Below are 24,566 nucleotides of genomic sequence, written 5' to 3'. Positions count from 1 at the left end.
TAGTGACTCCACAGCCTTGCTCCTGCCCCTGCTCTGGGGACCCTGCCTTTCAGAGGGGATGTGTGGGGGGCCATGCTTGCCCCACCCCCAATTCCCTTCCTGTTTAGGGGCCTATAGCGATTGAGGGCTGCAAAGGAGACTTCGAATATCTATTATTGTTATATTATGTTATCTATTATTATGTTTATATCATTATCATGGTATAGATCAGCTTTATTGAGATGTAATTCACATACCATATAATTCACCTATTTAAGACGTATGATTCACCAATAAAATTAAAATATTAAAAAAATAAAATGTATGATTCAGTGTTTTTAGTATATTCACAGAGTTGTCCAACCATCACCACAATTAATGTTAGAACGTTTTCATGTTCGTTGCCCCCAAAAGACCCCACCCGTTCGCAGTCACTGCCCATTTCCCCCAACCTCCTTCTGCAATCCTAGGCAATCACTAATCTACTTTCTGTCTCCACAGATGTGTCTCTTACGGATATTTCATAAATAGAATCATTCCATATGTGTCTGTGTGTGTGTGTGTGGCTTCTTTCATTCAGGGTAACATTTTCGAGATTCCCCCATGTTGTGGCGTGTTTTAGGACTTCATTTTAATTGCTGAACGGTATCCATTGTACGGTTATGCCCCATTTTACTTATCTACTCATCAGCTGATGGACATTTGTTTTTCTTACGCTTTTTGGCTGTTGTGAATAACGCTGCTATGAACATTTGTGTATAAGATTTGTATGGACTAACGTTTTCGTATCTCTTGGGTACGTACAGAGGAATTGAATTGCTAGGTCTTATGGTTACTCTCTGTCTAACCTTTTAAAGAAATGCCAGACTGTTTTCTAAAGCGTCTGCACCGTTTTACAATCCTAGCAGAGAGCAGATTTAAGTTTCTCTGGACCCTTACCAACACTTGTTACTGTTTTTCTTATTTTTTCCTTTTATTTAGCCAACCTGGTGGGTGTGAAGTGGTATTGGATTGTGGTTTTGACTTTTACTTCCCTGGAGGCTAAAGATGTTATTAGCATCTTTTCACGTGCTTAATGGCCATATGTACCTTCTTTGGAAAGACGTGTATTCAGATCCCTTGCCCATTTTTTAAATTGGGTTACTTGTCTTTTTTTTTTTTTTGCGGTACGCGGGCCTCTCGCCGTTGTGGCCTCTCCCGTTGCGGAGCACAGGCTCCGGACGCACAGGCTCGGCGGCCATGGCTCACGGGCCCAGCCGCTCCGCGGCACGTGGGATCCTCCTGGACCGGGGCGCGAACCCGTGTCCCCTGCATTGGCAGGCGGACTCTCAACCACTGCGCCACCAGGGAAGCCCAAGGTTACTTGTCTTTTTAATATTGAGTTGTAAGAGTCATTTATATTTTCTAGATACAGGTCCCTTGTCAGATTAATGACTTGCAAATATTTTCTCCCATTCTGAGTCGTCTTTTCACTTTCTTGTTGATGTCTTTTACAGCAAAAAGTTTTCAGTTTTGATGAGTTCAGTTTAAGTCTTCTTCTGTTGCTTGTGCTCCTGATATTGTATCCAAGACACCATTGCTTAATCCAAGGTCACAGAAAGTTATGTCTCTATTCTCTTCTAAGGCTTTCATAGTTTTAGCTCTTGCTTTTAGGTCTGTGGTGCATTGTTGGTTAGCTGTGTGAGATAGGGGTTCAACTTCATTCTTTTGCATGTGGCAATCCAATTGTCCTAGAAGCATGTGTTGAAAAGGCTATTCTTTCTCCATTGAATTGTCTTGACACTTCTGTCCAAAAAGGCAATTGTTTTGTAAATGTGAGGGTTTATTTCTGGACCAGTTCTATTCCATTGGCCCATATGTCTCTCCTTAGGCCAGTACCACACTGTCCTGATTGCTGCAGCTTTACGGTAAGTTTGGAAACTGGGAAGTGTGAGTTCTCCCACTCCGTTCTTTTTCAAGATTGTTTTGGCTATTCTGGGTCCTTTGAATTTCCATATGGATTTTAGGATCAGCTTGTCAATTTCTGCAACTAAGGTCGCTGGAATTTTGATGGGGATTGTGTTGAATCTGTAGATCAATGTGGGGATTCTTGTCGTCTTAACAGTAAGTTTTTCAATCCATGAATATGATGTATCTTTCTATTTATCGAGGTCTTCGTTGACTTCTTTCAACAATGTTTTGTAGCCTTCAGAGTAGAAGTCTTCAGAGTAGTGTGTTTTGAGTAGAGTCTTCAGAGTAGAAGTCTTGCACTTCTTTTGTTAAGTTTATTCCGATTTTTTGGATGTTATTATAATTGGAATTGTTTTCTTAATTCTAATTTTAATCTTTTCCTTGCCAGTGTATAGAAATGTTGCTTTTTGTATATCGATCTTGTATCCTATCCTGCGACCTTGCCGAACTAGTTTATTAGTTCTAATACTGCTTTAGTGAATTCCTTAGGATTTTCTGTATACAAGATCATGTCATCTGCAAATATAGTTGTATTTCTTCCTTTTCAATACGGATGCCTTACTTAATTTTCTTCCCTGATTGCCCTGGTGAGAACCTCCAATATAATGTTGGATAGAAGAGGTGCTCTTAAGGGGAAAACATCCAGTCTTTTACCATTAAGGATGATGTCAGCTGTGGATTTTTTTGTAGTTGCCCTTTATTAGACTGAGGAAGTTTCCTTTTCTTTCTATTTTTTTGATCATGAAGGGGTGTTGTATTTTGTCAAATGCTTTTTCTGCATCTCTTGAGAGGATGGTGCGGTTTCTGTCCTTTATTTTTAATGATATAGTATATTACATTAATTGATTTTTGGATGTTAAGCCTGGGATAAATCCCACTTGGTCATGGTGTATAATCCTTCTTCTGTGTTGCTGGATTCAGTTTAAAGGGACGTTTTGTAATGTAACTCACAGCAGAGAAAGAGATGGGATTTTTACAGCAAAATAAATCTCACAGGCTGGGCCTGAAGCCAGATCACCAGGCAGCTTCTGATCCCTTCCTCCTGCCCTCACAGAAGTCCAGAGGCTGCCTGGCTCCATCAGGAGGGAACAATGGCCCTGCAGGACTCCACCCAGGAAGCATGAATGGGGGTTGGGGACAACAGAGGAGCTTAAAAGAGGGCAAAGCACAGGAGAGGGATGACCCAGAATGAGACTCCCTGAAATCCCGGAAATGGGCATGAGGATGGAAACCTGCTCTCGAAGGGGCAGCTCCCCAACCCCTACCCCAGGTCTTTGCAGAAACCTGCCTTTGCTCAGACCCATGCCTCTGGGCGGCCTAGGATAGGGATGCATGTTTGGTGGGGCTTGACTTTGCTACTGAACTTCCCTCAGGGGTCGGGCTCTGTGCATAAATGAGAAGCTCAAGGAACAAACTCCACCATAACAGGCAGATGACGCAGCAAATGGTTCAGTGCACGGGCTTTGGGTCACACAGATCTGATCTCAGTCTTGGTTCTGCTCTTAACAGATGTGTGACCTTGGGCAGGTCGCTCAACTTCTCTGAACCTTAGTCCCTGCATCTGAGAAATGGGAATAATCATAGGTCCTAACCTGAGGGATGCCATGAGGAGTATACGGCATAATGTGTCTGTCTGACAGGTGCTTGAAATATAAGTGCGGGTAGGAAATCAATGCTAGGTCTGCTCTATTGAAGAGAAAGGTTTCTAAAGGGGAGAGTCAGAAAAACGGGGGCTTTATGATTTGAAGGAAACTAGCAATATTGCCAACGGGGCTGAAAATGACGGTGTAAAAATCTCCCCCAGTTTCCACTGCACTGGATGATAAGGCGTCAGTTGCTCATCTCTGAGGAGCTGCCTCTGGGCCTCATGCCACTGAGGAGAGGCCTCTGCTGAGATTCTGGAAGAATATTCCTTACAGGAGTATCTACACCTGTGCCAGGAAAAACCCACTGCGTTTAGACAAGGCTTGGAGCGTCTGGAGATATTCAGAATTCACTTTACCAGGGTGGATCCAAAGCTCTCTTATGAAAAGTTGTTCTACTAAAAACATAACCCTTTGAAAAGGCAGGAGGAGGGGCAGGGTCATGTGGTAGGTGGTGATGGAGGAGGAGTTGGGACAGGCCTGTGGGGGAGGTATCCCATGGGTGGTTCTGGGTGATGCCGGGTGACTGCACCCGAGCCTCAGGGGAGAGCTGCGGGCTGGGGATGGAGTGGGGGCACTCGCTGGCTCAGGGGTGATTTGTTAAGCTGGTGCCCAAGGAGGGCGAGGAGAGCAAAAAGGTCTGTGGGCCTGAGACGGAATCTCAGTGAGCACCCGTGTATCTAAGGGGTGGGTGGAAGCGCATGGAGGAGACACAGAAGAAAGTGTTGGCGGGGTGCAAGGAGACCAGGAGAAGGCTATGGGGGCTGAGGGAGGACAGAGCTTGTTTTACAAGCTGGGGCCCACTGGCGAAATGGCTTTCAAAGAAATTTGTGAGAGCAGTTTCCATGGAGCTGCAGAGCATCGAGTGGACAGTGGTGGGTTGCAGAGTGAGTGGGGATGGTGAGAAGAGTCTTTTAAGAAGCTTGACGGAGAATAATGCAAGGTGGCAGGGGCGACTGGGGCGTGTGTGGGGTGCACATGGAGCTGCCCAAAGACCGGTGGAAGAAGGACTGACCCCTACCTCACACAGGTAACCTGGTGAGACTGGAGACTACTACTCTGTGGGGGCAGACACACGCTTGCAAGGTCTGAGCCCATCCCCAGCAGCCTGGTTGCCATGGTGACAGTGGTGCAGCCCTGCCTGTTCTGAGGCAGGAGATGCTATTGCTGTCTGTGTCTCCTGACAACGGCAGGGATGACTGAACTTAATTAGCCTGTTTGGATAACAAATGTTGATCCTGGGCCGCGTCCAGAGTGATATCTTCACTGATGGCGAGTCCCATTAGGAGGGGATGGAAATGAAAGGTGAGTATATTCAGCCAACACTCTTCTGCACTTGGGCCACCCCTGTTCCGGTTCAGAGCCGCGTCCATTATGCATGAGACTGGTGTGCTCAACCATCCTGTCAGCCGACATCCTCCCCATCACCTGGCAACCTCCTCAGCCGCCCCCACCGCTGGACCTGCCAGCCCCACACCACCTTATCATTGGGGGCGATTTCAAATTAGTGTCTGGCACCCATGCAGCAGTTTCCATTTGCTTTTCTGCGGCCAGCTCCAACCCAGCCAGCGCTTCCCTCGTGGAGGCCCTACTGTCACGTGGGCAGGGCTCCTGCTAGATGGAGTCATGAGGGTGACGGAGCAGAAAATGCATCAGCAGCCCGTCTTGCCTCATTCCTTACTGCCTTCGCCTCAAACACCAACAGCTGACCAAGGCTCCAGCCTCAGATGGTGGAAAGGAGGGCCCTCCTCCTGGGAGGGGAGGGAGAGGGCGCTGTCCAGGCATCTGCCAGGTCCCTGGGGGCTGGGTGTTGAGGACAACGTGGGGGGCAGGGGTGGTCAGGGTCCAGGGGTCTCTGGAGCCTGACACATTTGCCTCTAAGACCTGAGGGCCCCTCGGGCAGTCTTCAGGATGTGGTTTAAAGTAGCCTGGGGGTGGAAGAGGGGAAGAGGGAGGACGCAGGTGTAGTAGAAGCGAGGAGGGTCAGACGGGAAGCCGGTGCTGACACCGGAGCTGCACCCAAGCAGGGAGAGGGGTCCTGCCTCAGAGTCTGAGCTCTGCACTTGACCAGCTGTGCGCCCTCTCGGGCCTTTGTCCTCTTCTGCAAAACAGGAGAAGGCCGCCTCCCTCCCAGGGTGCTAGGACCTTCCTGACCTACGCCTTGTGCCCCTGGGCGTCCTCTGTGGCAGCAGCCCTAGGGGTCCCTGTGCCCGGCTCTGCACCCAGGAGCCATCGCTGCCACCTGGCCTTCTCCGTTGCCTCCCTCCTTATGGCTGCATGAGCCTCCACACTGTACCTCCTAAAGGGCCTGAGCCCAGAGGTGGAGGCCTCGGGGGTGGAGCTAGTCATTGTGGGTGAGAGGTTTTTTCGAAGAGCGTTCCTGGAATCCCTCCACTGCCCTGGGCGGACGCTGGGAGTGCTCTGTGTTGTGGCTGTAGGTGGTGGCTTCTCTGCAGGTGGACATTCTTCTCTAGGTTTCAGCACCTTGGGGATCGGGGGAGCCTTTGGGACGGAGGCTGGGCTGAGTGGTAGTAAGGACGCCGGGTTCCTGGATGGCCAGGTGATGCAATGTGGAGCCGGTCGTGCTACCTCCTGGTGCCTCTCATTGGCGGATGCAGCTGCTGCCCTTGGAACTTGGTGATCACCTCCAGAGCATGGACGTCCAATGCTCATGACTGCCTCAGGCCCTGGAGGCTGAGGGACTTGGGTAAGGACAGGAGTCAGAAGCTGGAGGTGGGGTGGGAAGGAGAGGAGAGCTGGCCCAGCAGTGGCCCCAGAGGCAGGAAGGCAGCAGGAACCCTGCAGTCCTGCTCTCCGAGGGGCAGGCCCAGGACGTCGAGCTGAAGGATGCCCAGGCAGCGGTTCTCTGCCCACCGTGCTTTCCCCTGGCCGGGGCACTGGAGCTGGGGCCGCTGCACTGCTGCAGGGGTGGGCATGCCCCTTGCAGCTCTGTCTGTGCCTGGGGTGGCTCAGGCCCCCAGCCGGCCTCTGGACATCTGGGGACCCAGGGACCCTTCTGCTTGTATTCATCAGGCATCCTGGGGTTTTCCCAGGTTGTGATTCAGTCCTCAGTGCAGTTAATTCCCCGGACGGACGACAGACTCTTCTAATGCAGAGGTGGACAGAATAAATGTCCGATTTGTCCACAGCAAAGACTGTACCACCAAAGGCCTTCATTTTCTGCGGGAGTAAGACTAGTCGGTGACCATATCTGTGGGAATCAGATCGTGCTGGAGAGAACCCCTCGGGATCAGCAAGGAAGGGCCTATTCAGGGGAGGGTTCTGGAGTCTCTCCTTTGCCGGCTCCTGCTCTTTCACAGTGACTCCCCTTGGGGGGGCATCTACTGAACTCACATCTCGCTTCCTGCCTGACGCTCCCTCAGAGCCCGCCAGCCCTTCCCCCAGGGCCCCTCTGGCTCTCTCAAACGGGTGTGTCCATCCCTCTTACTCTTGACCCACTGAGGGGTACAGACGAGCAGACGTAATTGTTGGCGACAAACCGACAGCTCGAGGGGGTCACGGGAGAGAATTCGAGAGGGGCTTCACGAACTCAGAGGCTATTCTCTCTGGAGCCCTTTAATTAGATACTTAAGGGAAGTGGAAGCTCAGAGAGGTTAAATTACTTGCTCAGGGACACACAGCCAACTAAGGTGAAGGGCAAAGCAGGCCGGGAACATACGTCTCCTGAATTCTCATTCTCCAGGCTGATGTCCAGTGCGAGAGCCCTCGCCCATTCATGAGACAAAGCTTCTGGTGACGTGAAGTGTGTGACACCTGGATTAAACGCTGCCTTGCATCTCTCTTTAGATTGACCATGGTAACTGCTGCCTTCAAGTTCGCATGTATGTGGCCTTTTAAAGGATTTATTTTATTTTGTTATTTGTTATTTTTTTTTTTTGTGGTACGCGGGCCTCTCACTGTTGTGGCCTCTCCCGCTGCGGAGCGCAGGCTCCGGACGCGCAGGCTTGGCGGCCATGGCTCACGGGCCCAGCCGCTCCGCGGCATGTGGGATCTTCCCGGACCGGGGCACGAAGCCGTGTCCCCTGCATCGGTAGGCGGACTCTCAACCACTGCACCACCAGGGAAGCCCTATTTTGTTATTTTTTTAAAATTAATTTTCATTGGAGTATAGTTGCTTTACTGTATGTGGACTTTTTTTTAACGTAGCAACTTCGCCAGCAGAGGGAGCTACCTACCAGATTCCCAGATTAAATAATAAATGAGTCCTCTTCAGAGTTTCTAAAATGACAGGGCAATCAAGGCTCATTTGGGGAAGAAAAGATTCAGCTTTCATTCTTTATCCAAATCATCTCTACCTGCTAAAAATGATGTATAATACATAAGGAGCAAAAGTGATTAAAATCCTTATGAATTTAATCAGAAATTCACAGTTAACCACTATTTGCTTTGGTGCAAATTGATGTGGAATAACAATCATGTGTATCTGCAAATTTTTTTTAACTTGTGGGAAATTTGCTGGTGATTTGCCGGGGGAAGTGCGGGGGAGGGGAGCCATTGAAAGGAGAGAAAAGGAGGAAGGAAGCAATTGACAGAAGACTCCCCGGGGACACCCAATGTGGGGCGCTTGGCAGTTCTACGGACGGTCTTTGTTCATAAATTGCAGGCCTTTTGCTATTTATTATAATGAACAATAGGAAATCCTAATAATAACTCCTGTGTGTGCCATTTGCTGTAACTGAGTACAGTTCTCTCAATTGTTTCTTACCCCTGAATCGGTAGGTTTGGGTTTAACGCTCCCCTCCCCCCTTTTCCATACTTTTTTTCATTTCTTCTAAATTATGCCTCGTAAAATCAGACACTGGATCCTTTCAAATGCAGTCAAGTGCTTAGGGCAGAGAGACGGCTGCCCCTCCGTTTCCTTCCTCCCTTGAAAAAGCAAGACCGTCTTGAAAAAACAAGGTAGTCCCTGGTACGGGGCCCCTTTGTAGGAGGGAAAGGGCCACGTTAAGAAATGAGAAGCCCTCACCTTCTTTTCGGCGTTGGGGACTTTTTTGTAGAAGGTTTTCTCGGTGTCTCCAATCCACACCACGGAGGGCTGGAGCTGGCGGGCCACCTGCAAGGAGAAATGGTGGGTTGTAAATGCATTTCCCTCTGGGGTGCACACTTGACCCCCGGCAACAGCAGGACTCGGCGGCCCGCTGTGTTGGCTCGGGGACGGCTGGCGTGGGGTGGGGGGGCTCGCGGGGCTGCACTGCGCATACGGCCTGTAGCCTCCTTCACCGCGGGATGGGGGCGCTGCCCGGCCCTCTTCCACCTGTGGTCAGGATGCGCTGGGTGTCTGTGCGTTCTGCTCCTGGACCCCGAGCCTCGACTCAGTTTGGCTTGAAATAAACCAATAGTTTTCTCCTGCAAACGAAGGGAATTGGGCCAGGACTTTTAATTACAGCCTACGCCCCACTCCCAGGTTGATTCAAGTTTGCTCATTTCGAGAAAAGTTGTTTTAGCACCAGGGCCCCCGTGATGCCATTTGTTCGTCCCCGTGTGGCTGCGCCTTTGCGGCCGTGGTTTCGTCTGGAAGGTGGCTCTGAGCCCCTCCAGGGCGAGCGGGGCTTCGTGACAGCGCTGGGACTTACCGTGGGCCCGTGAGTAATTGCCACACACCTAACAATCTCTTCAAAGCGCCCCCATGAGAGCAGAGTTCGGGTATTTTTGCAACAATTTGTGCTTTGTGCAAAATGGTGACAGATAAAAGTGGTCTCCAGCCACAGCGAATACAGTGTTACGTACTCCTATTTTTATATTTCTTTAAACATCATTAAGGCAGCAGATATGATTCCTACACCAAGGCAGACATTTAATAAATGATGGAAAAATCGCCAGGAACACTGGCTGAGTCTGTTTCCGCCGGCGCTACGTACCAAGGGAAGCAGATTATGCATGTTCAAAGACAAAAGTGGATTCAGCTTGCTCCCCGTGCCAGTCCGACCCCCGGGCTGGCCGTATTCCAGTCCCACACACGCCGGGATGCCAGGACGTTCAGAGAGGAAACGGTACCAGACAACCACTCTTTGGTCAGCGTTATTCTTTAGGCCCTGAGCCACAGAGTTTAAGAATTCAGAATTACAAGTTTCAATCCCAGTACCCGAGGCAGCTTGGCGTGGAGCAATGAAAATAGCGAGCGAGACAGGCCCGGGCCACACGCATCGTACAGGGCATCACACACAAGATTAGGGCCGGCACAGACCAGCACTTCCTCTGCTCGGAGGATGTCACCTGTGATAACTCATTTGAGCTCACTACAGCCCTTATGTAGCAGGTAGCGTTATTATCATCCCTGTTTACAGATGGAGAAACCGAGGCTCAAAGACGCTACATGACCTGTCCAAGGTCACACAGCTAGAAAGTGGCAGAAGCAGGCTGCGAGGCCAGGCTGATGGATGGCTGCCGGGTCTGTGCTGGGGGCATGGCCACGTCCTCGGGTCCTCTCACTTCCTCCAGCCAGATGCTCGAGCATCCTTCCTTGCCCCACCTCCCACGTCTAACCATCCTCAAGTCTATCCGTCCCCCCTCCTAATCTCTTTCAACCACATCAGTGCATCCATTCTCTCAGCTCCTGACTTTAACCTCCAACTTCTTTCCAGCTGTCTTGCGCACTGCAGTCAGCGGGGCCCACTCAAGGGTCAGAGGGGCAGCTCCAAGGAACCACTGTGCCACTGAAAGCTATCTGGGGTTTAAGTCAAGAGCTTCCCTACTTCCAGCCCCCAAAGAAAATAAGAAAGTGAGATACTTTACATAAAAGGTTTTCAGCTTCTCTGAACAAAGATACGTTATAATAACAAAGGCAAAAATCTTATTCTTTTCAATCCCTCTTGAAAATCCTAGCTTTAGAACGGAAACCAATGTAAACACAGTTTTCTCATAAACAGCTGTCTCCTGTCTCAGGCTAACTCGTGCGCTCACCGAGGCAGCAGACCGGCCTCTCCTGTGTCCACCTGGCAAACACCGGATCTTCCATGGCTCTTATCTGTGTGCCTCTTTTCTCTAGATCCAGCTGTTCTTAATGGAAATTGCAGATGTGAGTACCAAGTATTCCAGCACTCCTTTTCTCTTTCCGCTTTTAACAAGGCAAGCTACATAGATGGACTTGAAACACAGGCATCTTATCAGTTTGGGATAACTTTGAAAGCAGCAGTCTTATTTCTCGCACCTTATTTCAAGTTGTTCTGAAAACCTGGCCGCACCATTCCATTGAATGGGAACGCTATGCATTGCTCCCTGAACTTGAGCGCTCCCTCTGAGCGGTGGGGGAATTCCGCACTTCCTGTGTTTCTAACATGCACCTGTGAAGGAATTCCTTCCTCGGGACGGTCACCTGCTCTGGGGTTCCCAGGGCTGTGCAGAGGACCTGGGTGGCCACATGGTTTGGAAGGGCTCAGTCATTATCAAATGAGCAGAAAACATTTCCCAAGCGAGTTCTTTGATGTTAACAATACAAAGAATGGTCATTTGCAAATTGCCTTGAGATCTAGGACGGCACTGCTACTCCCTTCCCATGTACCCCACGCGGAGGCAAGCGCGCCCCACCCGACTCCCCTTGACACATAAGGTGCCGAGGCAGAGAAGGAAGTCAGTAAAACCCCCTCCTCCCCCGGCACAGAGAGACGTGGAGCCCAGAGCGAGCCCTGGGTCGGCCCGACACCCCTAGACCAGCACCGTCATCCAGGCAGCAGGCTCCCACGTTGCCATGGAGAGAAGATGCCTATTCCGAAGCATCTCCTCACCCTTGGCCCGTGTCCTCCTCTATCACCTTTCCCTCTAACAGGAAGAAGGGCTCTAAGACCATCACTGTCTTGTCCTCCAGAGCATGAATCTCTATTTCCCTGACCTTCCTCGGTGGCGTGCCTGGTCAGGGGACCTCTGGTGACCTTGGTCAGTTCTGGGCAGAGAAGAGGGGTACAGAAGGCTGGGCCCTCCCAGGCCGAACACCTCTCCCACCAAGAAGAATGGAAGGAGCCGAGGCTCTTTTCCTCGGGGAAAAGAAGACTCAAGGGGGCAAGTGAGCTGATTTCAAATAGTTGAAAGGCTGTCAGGCGGAAGAAAGTCTGGTTTTATTATCTTGGGTCCAGCGTGTAGAATGAAAGCCACTCTCTCATTTTTCATTCACAACATTGATAGAGGGGCTTTGGTGTGCCGGGCACTGGGGTAGGTGCTGGGGTCCCTGACTTCAAGGGGTCCCCACCGACAGAAGGGGAGGCCAGACGTGTAGCTGGGAGGGGGGCACAAGGAAAATGGGCTGTCAGCAAGGACCACCGATGACAGAAAGAGGGAGAAGTAGATGAGGAGGGTAAGTAGAAATGGAGACTGCAGATGAGGGTTAAAGGAGACAGACCTTCCAATGGTTTCCAGAAGGTCCCAGAGCCTGGAGAAGGGGATGCATCTGCCATGCTCAGGACAGGAGCCAAGGTGCGGGGCTAGGTGTGCCCGAACGGGGCTGCTCGGGGTCATTCTGGAAGGTGCCACAAAGTCCTTGGCCGCGCTACAGAGTTGCTTCTACCCTGGAAGCTGTGGAGAGTCTGTAAGGGTCTTGAATCGTGACCTTTGATGCTGGTTGTGTTAGAGAAAAATCCCCCTGGTGGTGTGTGAAGCATGACTGTTCCCCGGAGACTGGGAAAGAGATGGGTGTGTGTGTGCAGATGGCATGGTGAGAGGTGAGGCTGGAGGCAGGGAGAGGGTTTGGAGGCTGTTGGAGGAAAAGGAGGTGAGACCTGGAGCAGAGGAGTGGTGGGGAGGGCAGGAAACGGACAGGAGGGGCATTTAGGATCTGCCAGACCTGGTGATGGTTGGGGGAGGGATGAGGAAGTAGGGGGTCTCCAACGCTGCGAGGCCTGGAGAATAGGAGGACGATGGCCCAGGAATCCAAACAGGGGACTAGATGAGGGATGAACGGATGAGGTCAGGTTAGGCCAGGGGAGCCCGAGGGCAGCTGGACATCCAGGCGGGAGGACTGATGGGTCTGGGGGGCAGGAGGGAGGTGGGGGGCTGGAAAGGGCTCTGAAGATGGCAGCAGAGCCATGGGAATGGATGGAGGGGATTCCCAAGGAAAGGGGGAGAGGGGAGGAAGCCAGACCAGGGCTGCGGAGCGGGGACCAAGGGTGAAGACGTTGATGGAGGAGAGAAGGAAGAGAAGCCCCAGAGAGAACAAAGGGGCACGGAAGAGGGAGCCGTCCTGCAGCCCAGGGACGGTGGAGGGCAGTGAGGGGTGGGCGACGGCAGCCAGTGCTGGCCCAAGGGTCTGGCAACCAGGAGGTCACTGGTGGCCTTGGCAGGGTGTGGAGGGGACAGAAGCCAGGGGACAGGGAGCTGAGGAGTGCATGGGACAGAGACAGGAAACACTGGCAGAGTTTAGAGATGGCATTGGGTGGGGAGGTAAGGCGGGAGAGGATGACCTTCGGGGGAGACACCTTCCCTGCTTCACAGCCACGGGGAGGGGAAGGATGCCTGTGGGCCAGGCAGGTGCTGGAGAGCCAAGGCACATCCACGCAGGCACCAGGCAGGCAAGGCTGAGCTTTGAAAACACGTGCCCCGGAAATTCAGCCCTTTCTTATTGTCATGCACAAGCAGCGCTGGTTAGTAAAAATTTCGGAATACATATTCAGACAGGCATAAACACCCTCTGCCCCCTCCACTGAGGACAGCTCATCAGACCTTTCCTGTCTCTACAGACCTTTCTCAGTATCGAAACTTGCAAGCACAAGACTGTTCTTCACACACTGCTTTATATTCTTCTTCACTTCGTACGAAATTTATTTCTCCAACATCATTTTAGCAAGGGGTCTCATCATTTATCGATCTAACCCCTGTTTTTTTAACATTTGGATGGCTTTCCGCCTTCTTGCTAAACCAAACAGCGCTTAGACGGGCGCTTTTGGGTCCATGAAGCTAGTCGGTCGGAGGGCCTGCCAGCTCTTCACGTCCTCACCCGTGTGGTCCACCTGCCCTCCCGGAGGCCCTCTGTTCACACTCTCTCCAGCCACAAATAAGTGGATCTGTTTTTCTACTCTCAACAAGTATTAACCATAAAAAACTCTTTGCCAATTTGTTAATGAAAAATGGTAGCCTTTGCTATTTTAATTTTCACTTAGCAACGAAAAGGCTTTATTTAAATTACCCACAGATAGTTTGAGGTCACAGGCAATTAAATGTAATTAATTCGTAATGGAACTTTCCAGAAGTTACAGGGGATAGTTTGTTTCAGCCGCCAGTAGAGGGCTCTGCAGTCCTATTGAATATCAATTCCGGCATAAAGATGCGTTTCAACCAAAACGTGCTTTTTCAAGTTCTGGGAAGGGCTAGCAAACAGTTACTTCTCCATCCACGTGAGTTTTATGGATTTGATCTTTTGTGTTCCCCAAAGAAATGCTGTCAAGCATCCGCCATCGGAATTAGATTCTCTTGGTTGGGATATAATGGCCCAACAATGGAAACCAGTTTGTGTTTGGCACGCTTGAATTACTAATTAGATCTGCCCAAATGACCCCTGGAAGCTTTGCGAGTTCTTTCTGAAAGGGTCCTATTTTGTTTGCCATAGAGAACGCCAGGAAAACCCAGCTCCGTTTTTCAGTGGTTGTGTCTGAAAAGGACTGAAAAGGACTGAAAAGGACCATCCATCCGCCTCTCCATCCGTCCGTCCGCCCTTCCATCCATCCAACCCGCACAGATTTTGCTGAGCATCTGTGGTGACAGGCAGGGATGTCTGGGAAACATGGTCCCGGCCTGCAGAGTGTGTGGCCTCCCGTGTCTGAATGGGAGCTGCTGGGCAGTCAGGCAGCCGTCAGCGAGGTACTGCCATGCTGGGAAGGAGCTCGGGGGCGGTTCCTGGGGGCGGGGGGCGGGGCTTAGCTTTCTGAACTATAGTCCCTCGGATTCTGTTTCCGTTTAATATGTGAAGACATTTTGTTCTCTATTTCCATTATTTACAAATGATATTTTCAAACTTTCTATTTCCTTGCATTATCTTTTATGTGATTGTAGGAGTTACTTCAAGTCCTTGCTGGGTGTGAGCTGGGATAAACCGCGAATGACAATCACAGGAAGAGCAGAGGTGGATTAAAGAGTCAGGAGCCCGGCTGGGCTGACGCTGTATAGAAAGGAAGGTGAACTGAGGCAGAGGAGAGGACCAGGAGGGAGGCACAGCTGATGGACTGGGACAGGTGACATGGGGGAACCAGGTCAGCGCTAGTGCCAGGAAGCCACTGATACCATTGCTGATTATCAGGTGGAATTCGAGGGGATGGTGCCTGGATGGTGACAGGTGTCAGGCTTACAGATCACCCAGACTTTCCCCTGGGACCCCCTCTTCCCAGCCGACTCTCAGCTAATGCATTAGAACTAATGGATTCACGCCCACCCGCCCTGACTCCGTGCCAACTTCGGGAAGCACAGGGGTTAACGCCTGGGTGCAAGGCCATGCTCACCTTCCCCATGCACCTTTTAGCCACATTTAGGGCACTCCCCGCTCTAAGCGTTTCCAGGCTGGTTAAAAATTCTTTAATGCCTGTGACATCGACCCCGTTCCCATTACCCACCACAGAACAAGAGCAGATGCAGCGACGCTTACGTGCCTTACAGCCCACAGCGCGTTTCCACACACCTCACTGCAGATGGCGCCCGGATCATCGGGGGTTGGGACCCGCCCTTCCCCCCAACCCAGCCGCCCATCCTCTGTGGGGACGTGTGGATGCTCTGACTGCGGCTCCGTTTTGCTATGAACCTAAAACCGCTGCAAAATGGAAAGTCTGTAGTAAAAAAAAAAAGGTTTTGCTGCCTACGTGCGTTCCCTTCTTCAACCTGAAACTGTCTACACGACCCAGCGGGAGGGGACCCAACTCTCTGATAGCAGCCCACTGAGGGCTCACGGGCAGCAGCCCCCAGTTTCTGTATTGCCACACCTGATGCTGCACGAAAGGGGCTAAATTCTGTTTCTCTGTTTCCCTCTCCTCTCCCCCTCCTCTCTTACCCCCTCTATCATTTGAGCAGCTCTGTTTTGGGGGGCCAGGTGTAGGTCTTTGCTTTACCCTTACTGAATTTCACCTTGAAAAGGGTGACTAACATATTTATTACATTTATTGTACATCTGTGTGTTGTTTTTTGAAGATCATCCTCGAACAGCCACGATGTCTTTGTCTGGGTTATTAACCAGGAGTATAAGTCTCCACGAGCTACAGAGATGTAACTGGCTGGGCTCCCCATCTGCTGATTCCTGGGCCAGCTGTTTACACCAGCACATCTGGGCAAAATCCCTTGGCCAGCTGCCATCGGCCGTTGGCTGGGAGCCCAGCACGGAGCCCTGGTGGGTGGCGCTGAGGCACGAGCAGCATCTCAGCTCTTTTGTCCAGATTCGCCGGCCACTACGGGCCACGTGGCCCAGACACCGGCTGGGCGGCCTCGTTAGCCCTGCTCTCTTAGGTCTCCCTCTGAGTCCAGCCCTCAGTGGCCGGACCTCTGACAAAGGAGGAAAGGGAGGAAGCCAGGACCCCGGGGAGGGAGGGACCATCTCTCCCAGGACCCAGAGCTCAGGATTAGGACGCTCTGCTCTGTCCTGCTCTCCGGTGCTGCTGGCCTCCCCTCCGCCTGCTCATGGGCGGTCTGGAGGGTCAGGGAAGGGGGAAATCAGGAGGGCGTGGGGTGCCGCGGGAGCTGCCAACGGGACGCTACAGCCTCCAGTTTCTTCACCTTCTCACGCTGAAATGTCTCATGCTGAAAAGGGTACGCTGACACTCTGGCCCAGGAATGGCCTTGCACTCGGGCCACCACGAGGGCCCAGCTTCCACAGGGCCGGGCACGACACAGCCTTCACTCTCTTGGAGGCCAGCCGGGGGCCAGGTGATGGCTTTGGAGTCAGATCTAGGCTTAAATCCAGATGCCAGCCCCTTAGTTCTCTTGTATTTTTGGTTGAATTAAGCACCCTGAGCCTCAGTTTTCTGGTCTGTAAAATGGAGACATGAATTCCTGCCTATCAGGGATTGGGGCAATTAAAAGGGAAAGCGTGTATAAAGCTTCTGGCCAGACAACGAGTCTTCCCCGCTTCTCCATCCCCTGCCTGACCATCATAAACACCTGAGGAGGCTGGCACCCTGCCTTGATAACTTCTTCAGTCTGTAAAACACCTATTAAATATTAATCATTTATCCCGTGTCTCTTAACTGTTAGATGTATTTCTAATATTTCCTAGCTAAATAGATGTATATTCCTTTCCACATATAGCTTTGCTGGAAGAGAGAATTTTAAATAACATTTGTGAACCGGTACGGTAAAGGCATTTCTTCAAGGAATGCATTGGAGTTATCGTGTGTAAAATAAAGGAACCCTCCCAAAATAATGAGAACAAGACAGATTTGAACTTGTGCTTGGGAAACAGATCAGAAACTCATTTTGCCAGCGTGTTTTCACGTGCACAGGGTGTTGCGGGCAAAGCAGATGCCTCCGGCCAGAAGCGAAATTACGATGCTTCCTACGCGTTGCATTCTTTGCTCTGCCGAGATTAATTCAGTCAGAGGAATTCTTTATAAGAAGACGTGATGAGTAATCGGGCCCTTCTGTTATTTCACCTTCTCCAGCAAACGCCTCAGATCCATATTTTGCTGCCTTCAAGCTGCTGCGGCCCCGGCCCACATAACAGGACCGCACTGGAGCTTCCCGCCCCTGATTCACCAGCACAGCCATAAAATCCCTCTTTCCTTTGGTTAATTAAAGGCAAATACCTCTTTGCAATGCAGATAGCTGCTCCGTCAGTCCTGCCAGGACACAGAGGCTCACTGTACGTGATCTTTAAATGAATGACTTTCACTCCAGAGACCTCTTGGTCTTTCATTAATCGGCTATATACACAGTAAATGAGGTGTGTGTCAGGTCCTCCGACGTGGAGTGGTCTAGGCGGATGCATGTACTGTTCCACATTTTGATAATCTGACATCCAGCATTTTGTGGTCCACATAATGTCAGTCTGCAGTGATTCTAATTAATACAAAGATAGCTCGTCTGATATCAAGACAAACCTCTCAGTGGCACGAGCAAATAATTTCTTGAGAGTGAGAACATCATGATCATGTCCTTGGCTCTGTCCTGGAGTCTGAGCAATTGAGCCATTTGGTGGCTGGAGACGAGCGGCTTAATTCAGAGGCTGAATAATGCAGCTGTTAGACCTGGAGCCTCTGCATCTAGACTGACCAGGCTCACATCACGGCACTGCAACCCAGGAAAATCACGTAAATGCTCTGTACCTCAGTTTTCTTATCAGCAAAATGGGAATAACAATATTGCCCACCTCATAAGGTTGTTGTGAGGAGTGAATGAGTTAAAACAGAGAGAAGTGTAAGGTCTGTGATATATAGATGCTCACGAAATGCCAATATTTTTATACTCATGTGCTTCTGTTGGTTACCTGACAATGTCAACAAAATTCAGCATTTAGAATGAGTGCATTTAGGTGTTCTTTTGGGCAAGAGGATGGGTTTCTCTTACTTTACCTCTGAAGAACTTAGTGCTTTGAGCTTGGTGGTTAAGTACACAGAGGTCACAAGTCAGGTTGCTGGGCTTCAAATTCCAGCTCATCTTCAAATTCTTGGGTAACCCTGCAAGTGTGCATGCATGGGGGAAGATTCCAACAAGCTCAGTGGAAAGCAACAGCTGGAAAACTAAACTAATTGAGCACATACCTTAGCTTCTGCCAAGTTAAAAGAGCTTGGTAAACACGTCAAGCTGTCCTTTTAGACCTCAAAGTAAAGACAAGGTTCCAGGACTAAGGGCGAACTCAAAATACACCCACACTAACAAAACAGAAAACAAAACCTCTGCAAGTTCAAGCTGATCAGCCAGCAACTTAACTGCCTGATAGAACCAAGCCTAGCATGCTTCAGAGTCAGCAATGTATCGTCCACAATGTCTAATGTACAATAAAAAATGATCAATCATATGAAGAAACAGAAACATGTGACACATAGACAAGAAAAAACAAATAGAAACAAACCGCAAGATGACACAGTATTGGAATTAGCAGATAAGGACTCTAAGGCAACCACTGAGTTCAAGGACTTAAAAGAAAAGATAGCTACATTGAATGAACAGATGGAGAATTACAACAGAGAAATAGAGATCTATAAGAATAAGCAAATTTAAATCCTAGAACTGCAAAGCAAAGTATCAGAAACACAAAAAAATAATCCACGAGATAGGTTTAATAGCAGATTGGAGATAGTAGAAGAAAGGGTAGGTAAACTTGAATGTAGATTAATAGAAATTATCCAATGTGGAAACTAGAGAGACAGAACCTCAGTGACTTGTGGAACAATAGGAAGCAGTCAAATATATATATATATATATATATCTATCTCAGAAGGAGAGGCGAGAAAGTGGGGCAGAAAAAATATTTGAGTAAATAATGGCTCAAATTTCCCAAATTTGGCTTAAAACATATATTTACAGTTTCAATGAGCACAGTGAGCCACAAGTAGTTAAAGTACAAAGAACAAACAAAAATATCTAGACACATTATAGCCAAATGAATGAAAACAAAGATAGAGAGAAAATCTTATAACCATTCAGAGAATATTGACACATTACACACAGGAGATCAATAATTTGAATTTTTGACAACTTTTCATCAGAAATAATGGAGTTACAGAGACAATGTAATAACATCTTTAAAGTGCTGAAAGAAAAATGTGTCAACCCAGAATTCTATATCCATCAAAAATATCCTTCAAAAATGGAGGCAATGTAAAAACATTTAAAAATAAAATGAAAGCTGAGAAAATGTTTTGCCAGCAGACCTGCACTGAAAGAAATGTAAAAGAAGTTCTGCAGCTGAAAGAGAAATGACACCAAATGGAAACCTGGATTGGCAGAAAGGAATGGAAAGCACTGAAAATGGTAACTGTGTGGGTAAGTATAAAATTAAATTTTTCTGCTGAATTTCTTTAAAAGACAAATGACTATTCAATGCAAAAATAATAACACTCTATTGTATTGTTGACAACATTTCTAGATGTAAAATGTATGATAAAATCATAAAGGACAAGGGATAATAAATGGATTATATTGTAAGATTCTCACATTTTAAGGAAAATAGTACAATATTAATGCTGTGTTACGTTAAAAATGACTATTGGGGCTTCCCTGGTGGCGCAGTGGTTGAGAGTCCGCCTGCCGATGCAGGGGATACGAGTTCGTGCCCCGGTCTGGGAAGATCCCACATGCCGCGGAGCGGCTGGGCCCGTGAGCCATGGCCGCTGAGCCTGCGCGTCCGGAGCCAGTGCTCCGCAACGGGAGAGGCCACAGCAGTGAGAGGCCCGTGTACCGCAAAAAAAAAAAAAAAAAAAAAAAAAAAGACTATTGTAATTTGTAGAGCAGTCACTGAAAAATAAGAGTCATTGCTAAAAAGACAATTGAGGAATTCAAATAAAATAATAAAAAGTACTGACTTTACCCCAAAGAAGGAGAAATAAATAAGTGGGACAAATGGAGAACACACAGCAAAACAGGAGACCTAACTCAACCATGGGAATAATTGTAAAGGGAGCAAATGCTCCAATTCAATGGTAGATATTGTCAGATTGGATAAGAAAGCAAGACTCAAGTATGTGCTATCCACAAAAAGGCATTTTAACTCTAAAGACATTGAAAATAAAAGAGTATAAAGAAAGCTGATGTGGCACCATTAATATCAGACTGGGTAGACTTCAATATAAGGAGTATTGTTAGAGACAAAAAGGGACATTTCATAATGATAAAATAACCCATCAGGAAGACATAACATCCTAAGTGTGGATACATCTTATGCATACCAGAGCTTCAGCATATGTGAGGCAAAACCCAACAGAACTAAAAGGAGAAATAAAGAATTCCACAATCATAGGTGGAGGTTTTAATACCCCCTCTCAGTAACTGATAGGACAAGTAAACAACAAAAAAAAATAGAAAACGAAAAAGCAAGTCAGAGAATGAGAGGAAACATTTGCCCTATGTGTGTCCCACAAAGAACTTGGATCCAGAATACATAAAGAACTCTTCCAAATCTCAAGGCCAGCAGCCCAGGGAAAAGCAGGCAAATGACTTGGACAGACATTTCAGAAAAGAAGTTATACGAGGACCAAAAAGCACATGAAAATGGTGGTGACACATTTGTATCCATTTCTTCAAAGTTCACACTTAATATGCATATTTCAGATCTGTGCATGTCACTGTATGTAAATTTTACCTTAATAAAAATAGTGCAGGAGGGTCAGGAAGAGAAAGGTCTAGGTTTGAACTCTGCTCAGCCACTTGATCTCGGTGGCCTTGGGCAAGTTACTTAACCTTTCAGAGCCCCAGTTTCTTTATCTGTAAAATGGGGATGAGAATGAACTCTTCACTGGGCTGCCGTGAAGATCAAATCCAATGACACAAGACATGGAGCATTTAGCGTGTATGGGGCGCTCTATTAAATAGCTTAATGCTCGCTCTTTATTCCCCACCCTCCTTCTTCTTCTCACCTCCCAGCTCCCCAAACTTCTCTCTCCATGGATTCCTTCAGGACAAGCAAGGGACGAAAGTGCGGGGGGGGGGGGGCATGTCCTAACTTGCGCAGCGTGGGGTCCATGTGGCTGGGAGAGGAAACCCTGCTGCCATCACTTCCTCCCTGGGGCTGTTAGGAGGAGACGGAAAAGGAACCATTTCTACGAGCGGCTGCTCGTGTGTAACCATCTCCCCTGAAAGCAGAGGCAGAGCTAACATCTAGCCCCAAGTACCGGACAGTCCTTGCTCCGCGTACATTTTGATATAGTAAAAGCTGGCTTATCGGACATGCTAGCAACTGAAAACGAACTGAACAGCCTAAGGACAACCTTGAGGGACTCAAACAAATGAAAATGAAATCCTGTGAAGTTTTAATATCAAATACAGAGTATCAGAATGCTCTAAAGCTTGGTAATCCTCAAGTGTACGTATGTATACTGTGTCTCTATCTATCCAGCTATCTGTTATCTATCATCCATCCACCCACTGATGTATCTTCATCATCGTCTATATCTAAACTGTATCAGAGAAGCATTGCTTCTAGGGCTGACAGTATCATTTGGTTTGACTCCTTCATTTCAGCGACGATAAAACAGAGACCCAGGCAGGTGAAGAGCTTATCTAAGATCACAGTGCTGGGTTGTGTATGCACCTTCGAGGACATGGCATCCTCTGGCACTGGGTTATAATTGAATATCTACACTACTGTGGTCAGCTTAGCTTCCTGTGGGTTCCTCCTTTATCTCCTGTGTGAGAAGCTGACCTCAATGTATGCCACGTGAGAAAAAATACCCCCAAATGCAAACATCTGATGCCACTATTGGAGGGAGGTGGGCTGAAAAAGGATTTGATTTTTAACGAGACCTGTGATCGCTGCAGGAAGGATTCCTGTGGCAGGAGGAGGCTGATCTGAATGGCACAGGAGGGCGTTTACGCAAAGAAAGGAGCTGTGTCTGGTTGTTGGACGCTCAGCCAGATGCAATAATAAAGTAATTTACAGGAGGATGCAATGGGGAAGTTTAAGAGGGATGTGCATGTCTGCCTAAGGAAATGATCTGTGAGGGTCTGTGCTAGTCGGCTTAAGGAAATTAACGGCAGCATTTGAAAATGCAATTTGAAAGGTGGAGGAGAACTGGAGGTCAAGAAATGTGATAAATACCTTGAGGACCATATGCAGCATCATCTGGAGGCCACTTTTGCCCGGGTATTTGCCGGCAATGTTGGCTGCGGACAAGTCGAAGAGGTTGGCTCCCGTTTCGGTACAGATGGCATGGACCAGCAACTTCTTCCCCACCCCAGATGGGCCAGCCAGGAGCAGGGATTTCACCAAAGGAGCTTTCTCATGCACTGCTTCAGAACCTAAAAAATGCAGAGGCAGAGGCTCTAAGGTCCCGCCAAGGAAATAAGTGGCTCTTAGACGGGGACTCCTCAAGGCCGCGACTCCATGGCACGACACCAGCCTCGGCAACAGTGATGGGTGCGTGGAAGGCATTTCTCACCAGGGGCACGCCTCCTGTCTCAGCCAGCTCCGTGACACCTTTGATTTGTATGTCAAGGTGGAGCTGTCAGGTCTCCTTGGGTGTTCAGTACATTGCTTCTCTCTCACCCCTCACCCCAGCATTCCCTCCACACTCGTAATTTTAGAGGACGTTCCTGCGGTAACTAACCTCTGGCACTTTGGGGGAAGGGCTGGGGGTTTCTCTGCTTCTCAGCAGCACTACAGCCTATGAAGGCTCAGGAAGACGAATGTGCGACGGACAGGAAGATGCAGGGGGAAAGGGGGAAAAAACAAGATCCAGGCAGCAGCAGCCTGGCTTTTTTTTTAAATTTTTATTTTATGTTGGAGTATAGTTGATTAACCATGTGTTGGTTTCAGGTATACAACAGAGTGATTCAGTTACACATATACATGTACCTATTCTTTTCCAAGTCCTTTTCTCGTACGCGTTATTATAGAATATTGAGCAGAGTTCCCTGTGCTATGCAGTCGGTCCCTGTTGGTTTCGTCTGTCCTGGTTTCTAGTCTGTCGGTAGGGGCAGAGTCAACCTGACCCTTGATAATAAAGGACGTGAATTATTAGGTCACGCAGAGGTCCCTGCCCTGTGCTCTCAACCTCATCGCCCATCTCCTTCGAGCCCAGATTGGAACTCGGGCTTGATTTCTTCCACCATCCTGAACACGAGCAGAGCAGACGTCGGCGCTAAGTAATTAGAGAGTGAACAGAATGAAATCCTGCAGAAGGCTGTGATTGGAACGTCGGCTATCACACTAGTTTGCTTTGGGTCAGCTGCTGGGCTCTTCTGGATCAGCTGTAAACATATCAACATTCTAATTATTATTGTGCTTCTCTTTCATTTTTCTTGTGTGATTGACAAGACTTAGGGAATTTATCTCATCATTAGAAACAAATTTTTATAGTTACCTACTACACTCTGCAAAAACTTGGAAGGTAGTTTGGAGCAAGTTCTCTTTAAAATGAAGCTAAACGGGCACGCTTCCATTGTGGTTAGCGTGGGAAACGGCAATGTGTTACGGTGAAGCAGACCTCGTTTTCCACAGCAGCAGAGAGATGCCATTCTTCCCGTCTCCCGCTCAACACCTGGATAACTGAGGGCTCAGTTTGTGGCCTCGGCTGGGGGCCGCTCATGCGGAAGAGCCAGGATTTGCTGTAAAGAGTTCATGGCCGGGGGGAGCTAAACTTGAGAAGTAACTAGAAGGGGAGGAAAAGATCCGTGCTAAGATCCGTGAGGGAGACAGAGATTCAGGGAAGAAAGGACTTCCCATTTGGGGGATGAGGTGGGTGCATGGGGGTGAGTCAGACCGGACTTCAGAGAGAGGGGCTGCGTCTGGGCTGGCCGGTGAAGAGTGGGCAGGGTGGAAGGGGGCGTCTGAGAAGGATGCAAGTAGGGGGCGCAGTGACCACAGCCTGCAGCGAAGGTCAGGCAGGTCCTGGGGGGGCGGACGATTCTGGTTGGCGAGGTAGCTGAGGTCAGCAAGGGGGTGGGGCGGAGCAGTGACCACAGCCTGCAGCGGAAGGTCAGGCAGGTCCTGGGGGGGCAGATGATTCTGGTTGGCGAGGTAGCTGGGGTCAGCAAGGGGGTGGGGCGCAGTGACCACAGCCTGCAGCGGAAGGTCAGGCAGGTCCTGGGGGGGCGGATGATTCTGGTTGGCGAGGTAGCTGGGGTCAGCAAGGGGGTGGGGCGCAGTGACCACAGCCTGCAGTGGAAGGTCAGATGATTCTGGCTGCGAGGTAGCTGGGGTCAGCAAGGGGGTGGGGCGGAGAGTGACGCCAGCTGGCAGGGTCCCTGGAAGATGATGGGGGTTAGAGTGGTGGCCGAAGCCAGGGGGCCAGGAGAGTTCCGGAAGGGGTGGAGGGAGGGGAGGACAGCGCTGGGGGAGGGGCACAGGCGGGGGAGACCCGGACACGTCATCTACCCCAGGGATGTGACTTTCCAGAAGGAAGGGGGTGGTCACCAGCGCCG

At 49.3% G+C, this 24,566-nt stretch overlaps 1 protein-coding gene across 1 annotated transcript in view; it reads right to left on the bottom strand.

Moving 5' to 3' along the window:
• The window catches only part of IQCA1 (IQ motif containing with AAA domain 1), a 167,562-nt gene that overhangs the window by 17,904 nt on the left and 125,092 nt on the right, over nucleotides 1–24,566 (bottom strand). Inside the window, exons 15-16 of the mRNA XM_060015464.1 lie at nucleotides 22,243–22,442; nucleotides 8,560–8,646 (exon numbers count right to left, since the gene is read on the bottom strand). Of these exons, the coding sequence (XP_059871447.1) occupies nucleotides 8,560–8,646; nucleotides 22,243–22,442 (287 nt within the window). The remainder of the gene's footprint in view (nucleotides 1–8,559; nucleotides 8,647–22,242; nucleotides 22,443–24,566) is intronic.

This window comes from Delphinus delphis, chromosome 7 (genome assembly GCF_949987515.2).
Source record: "Delphinus delphis chromosome 7, mDelDel1.2, whole genome shotgun sequence".
Classification (NCBI taxonomy): Eukaryota; Metazoa; Chordata; class Mammalia; order Artiodactyla; family Delphinidae; genus Delphinus; species Delphinus delphis.
This window is presented reverse-complemented; position numbering and strand designations above follow the sequence as displayed.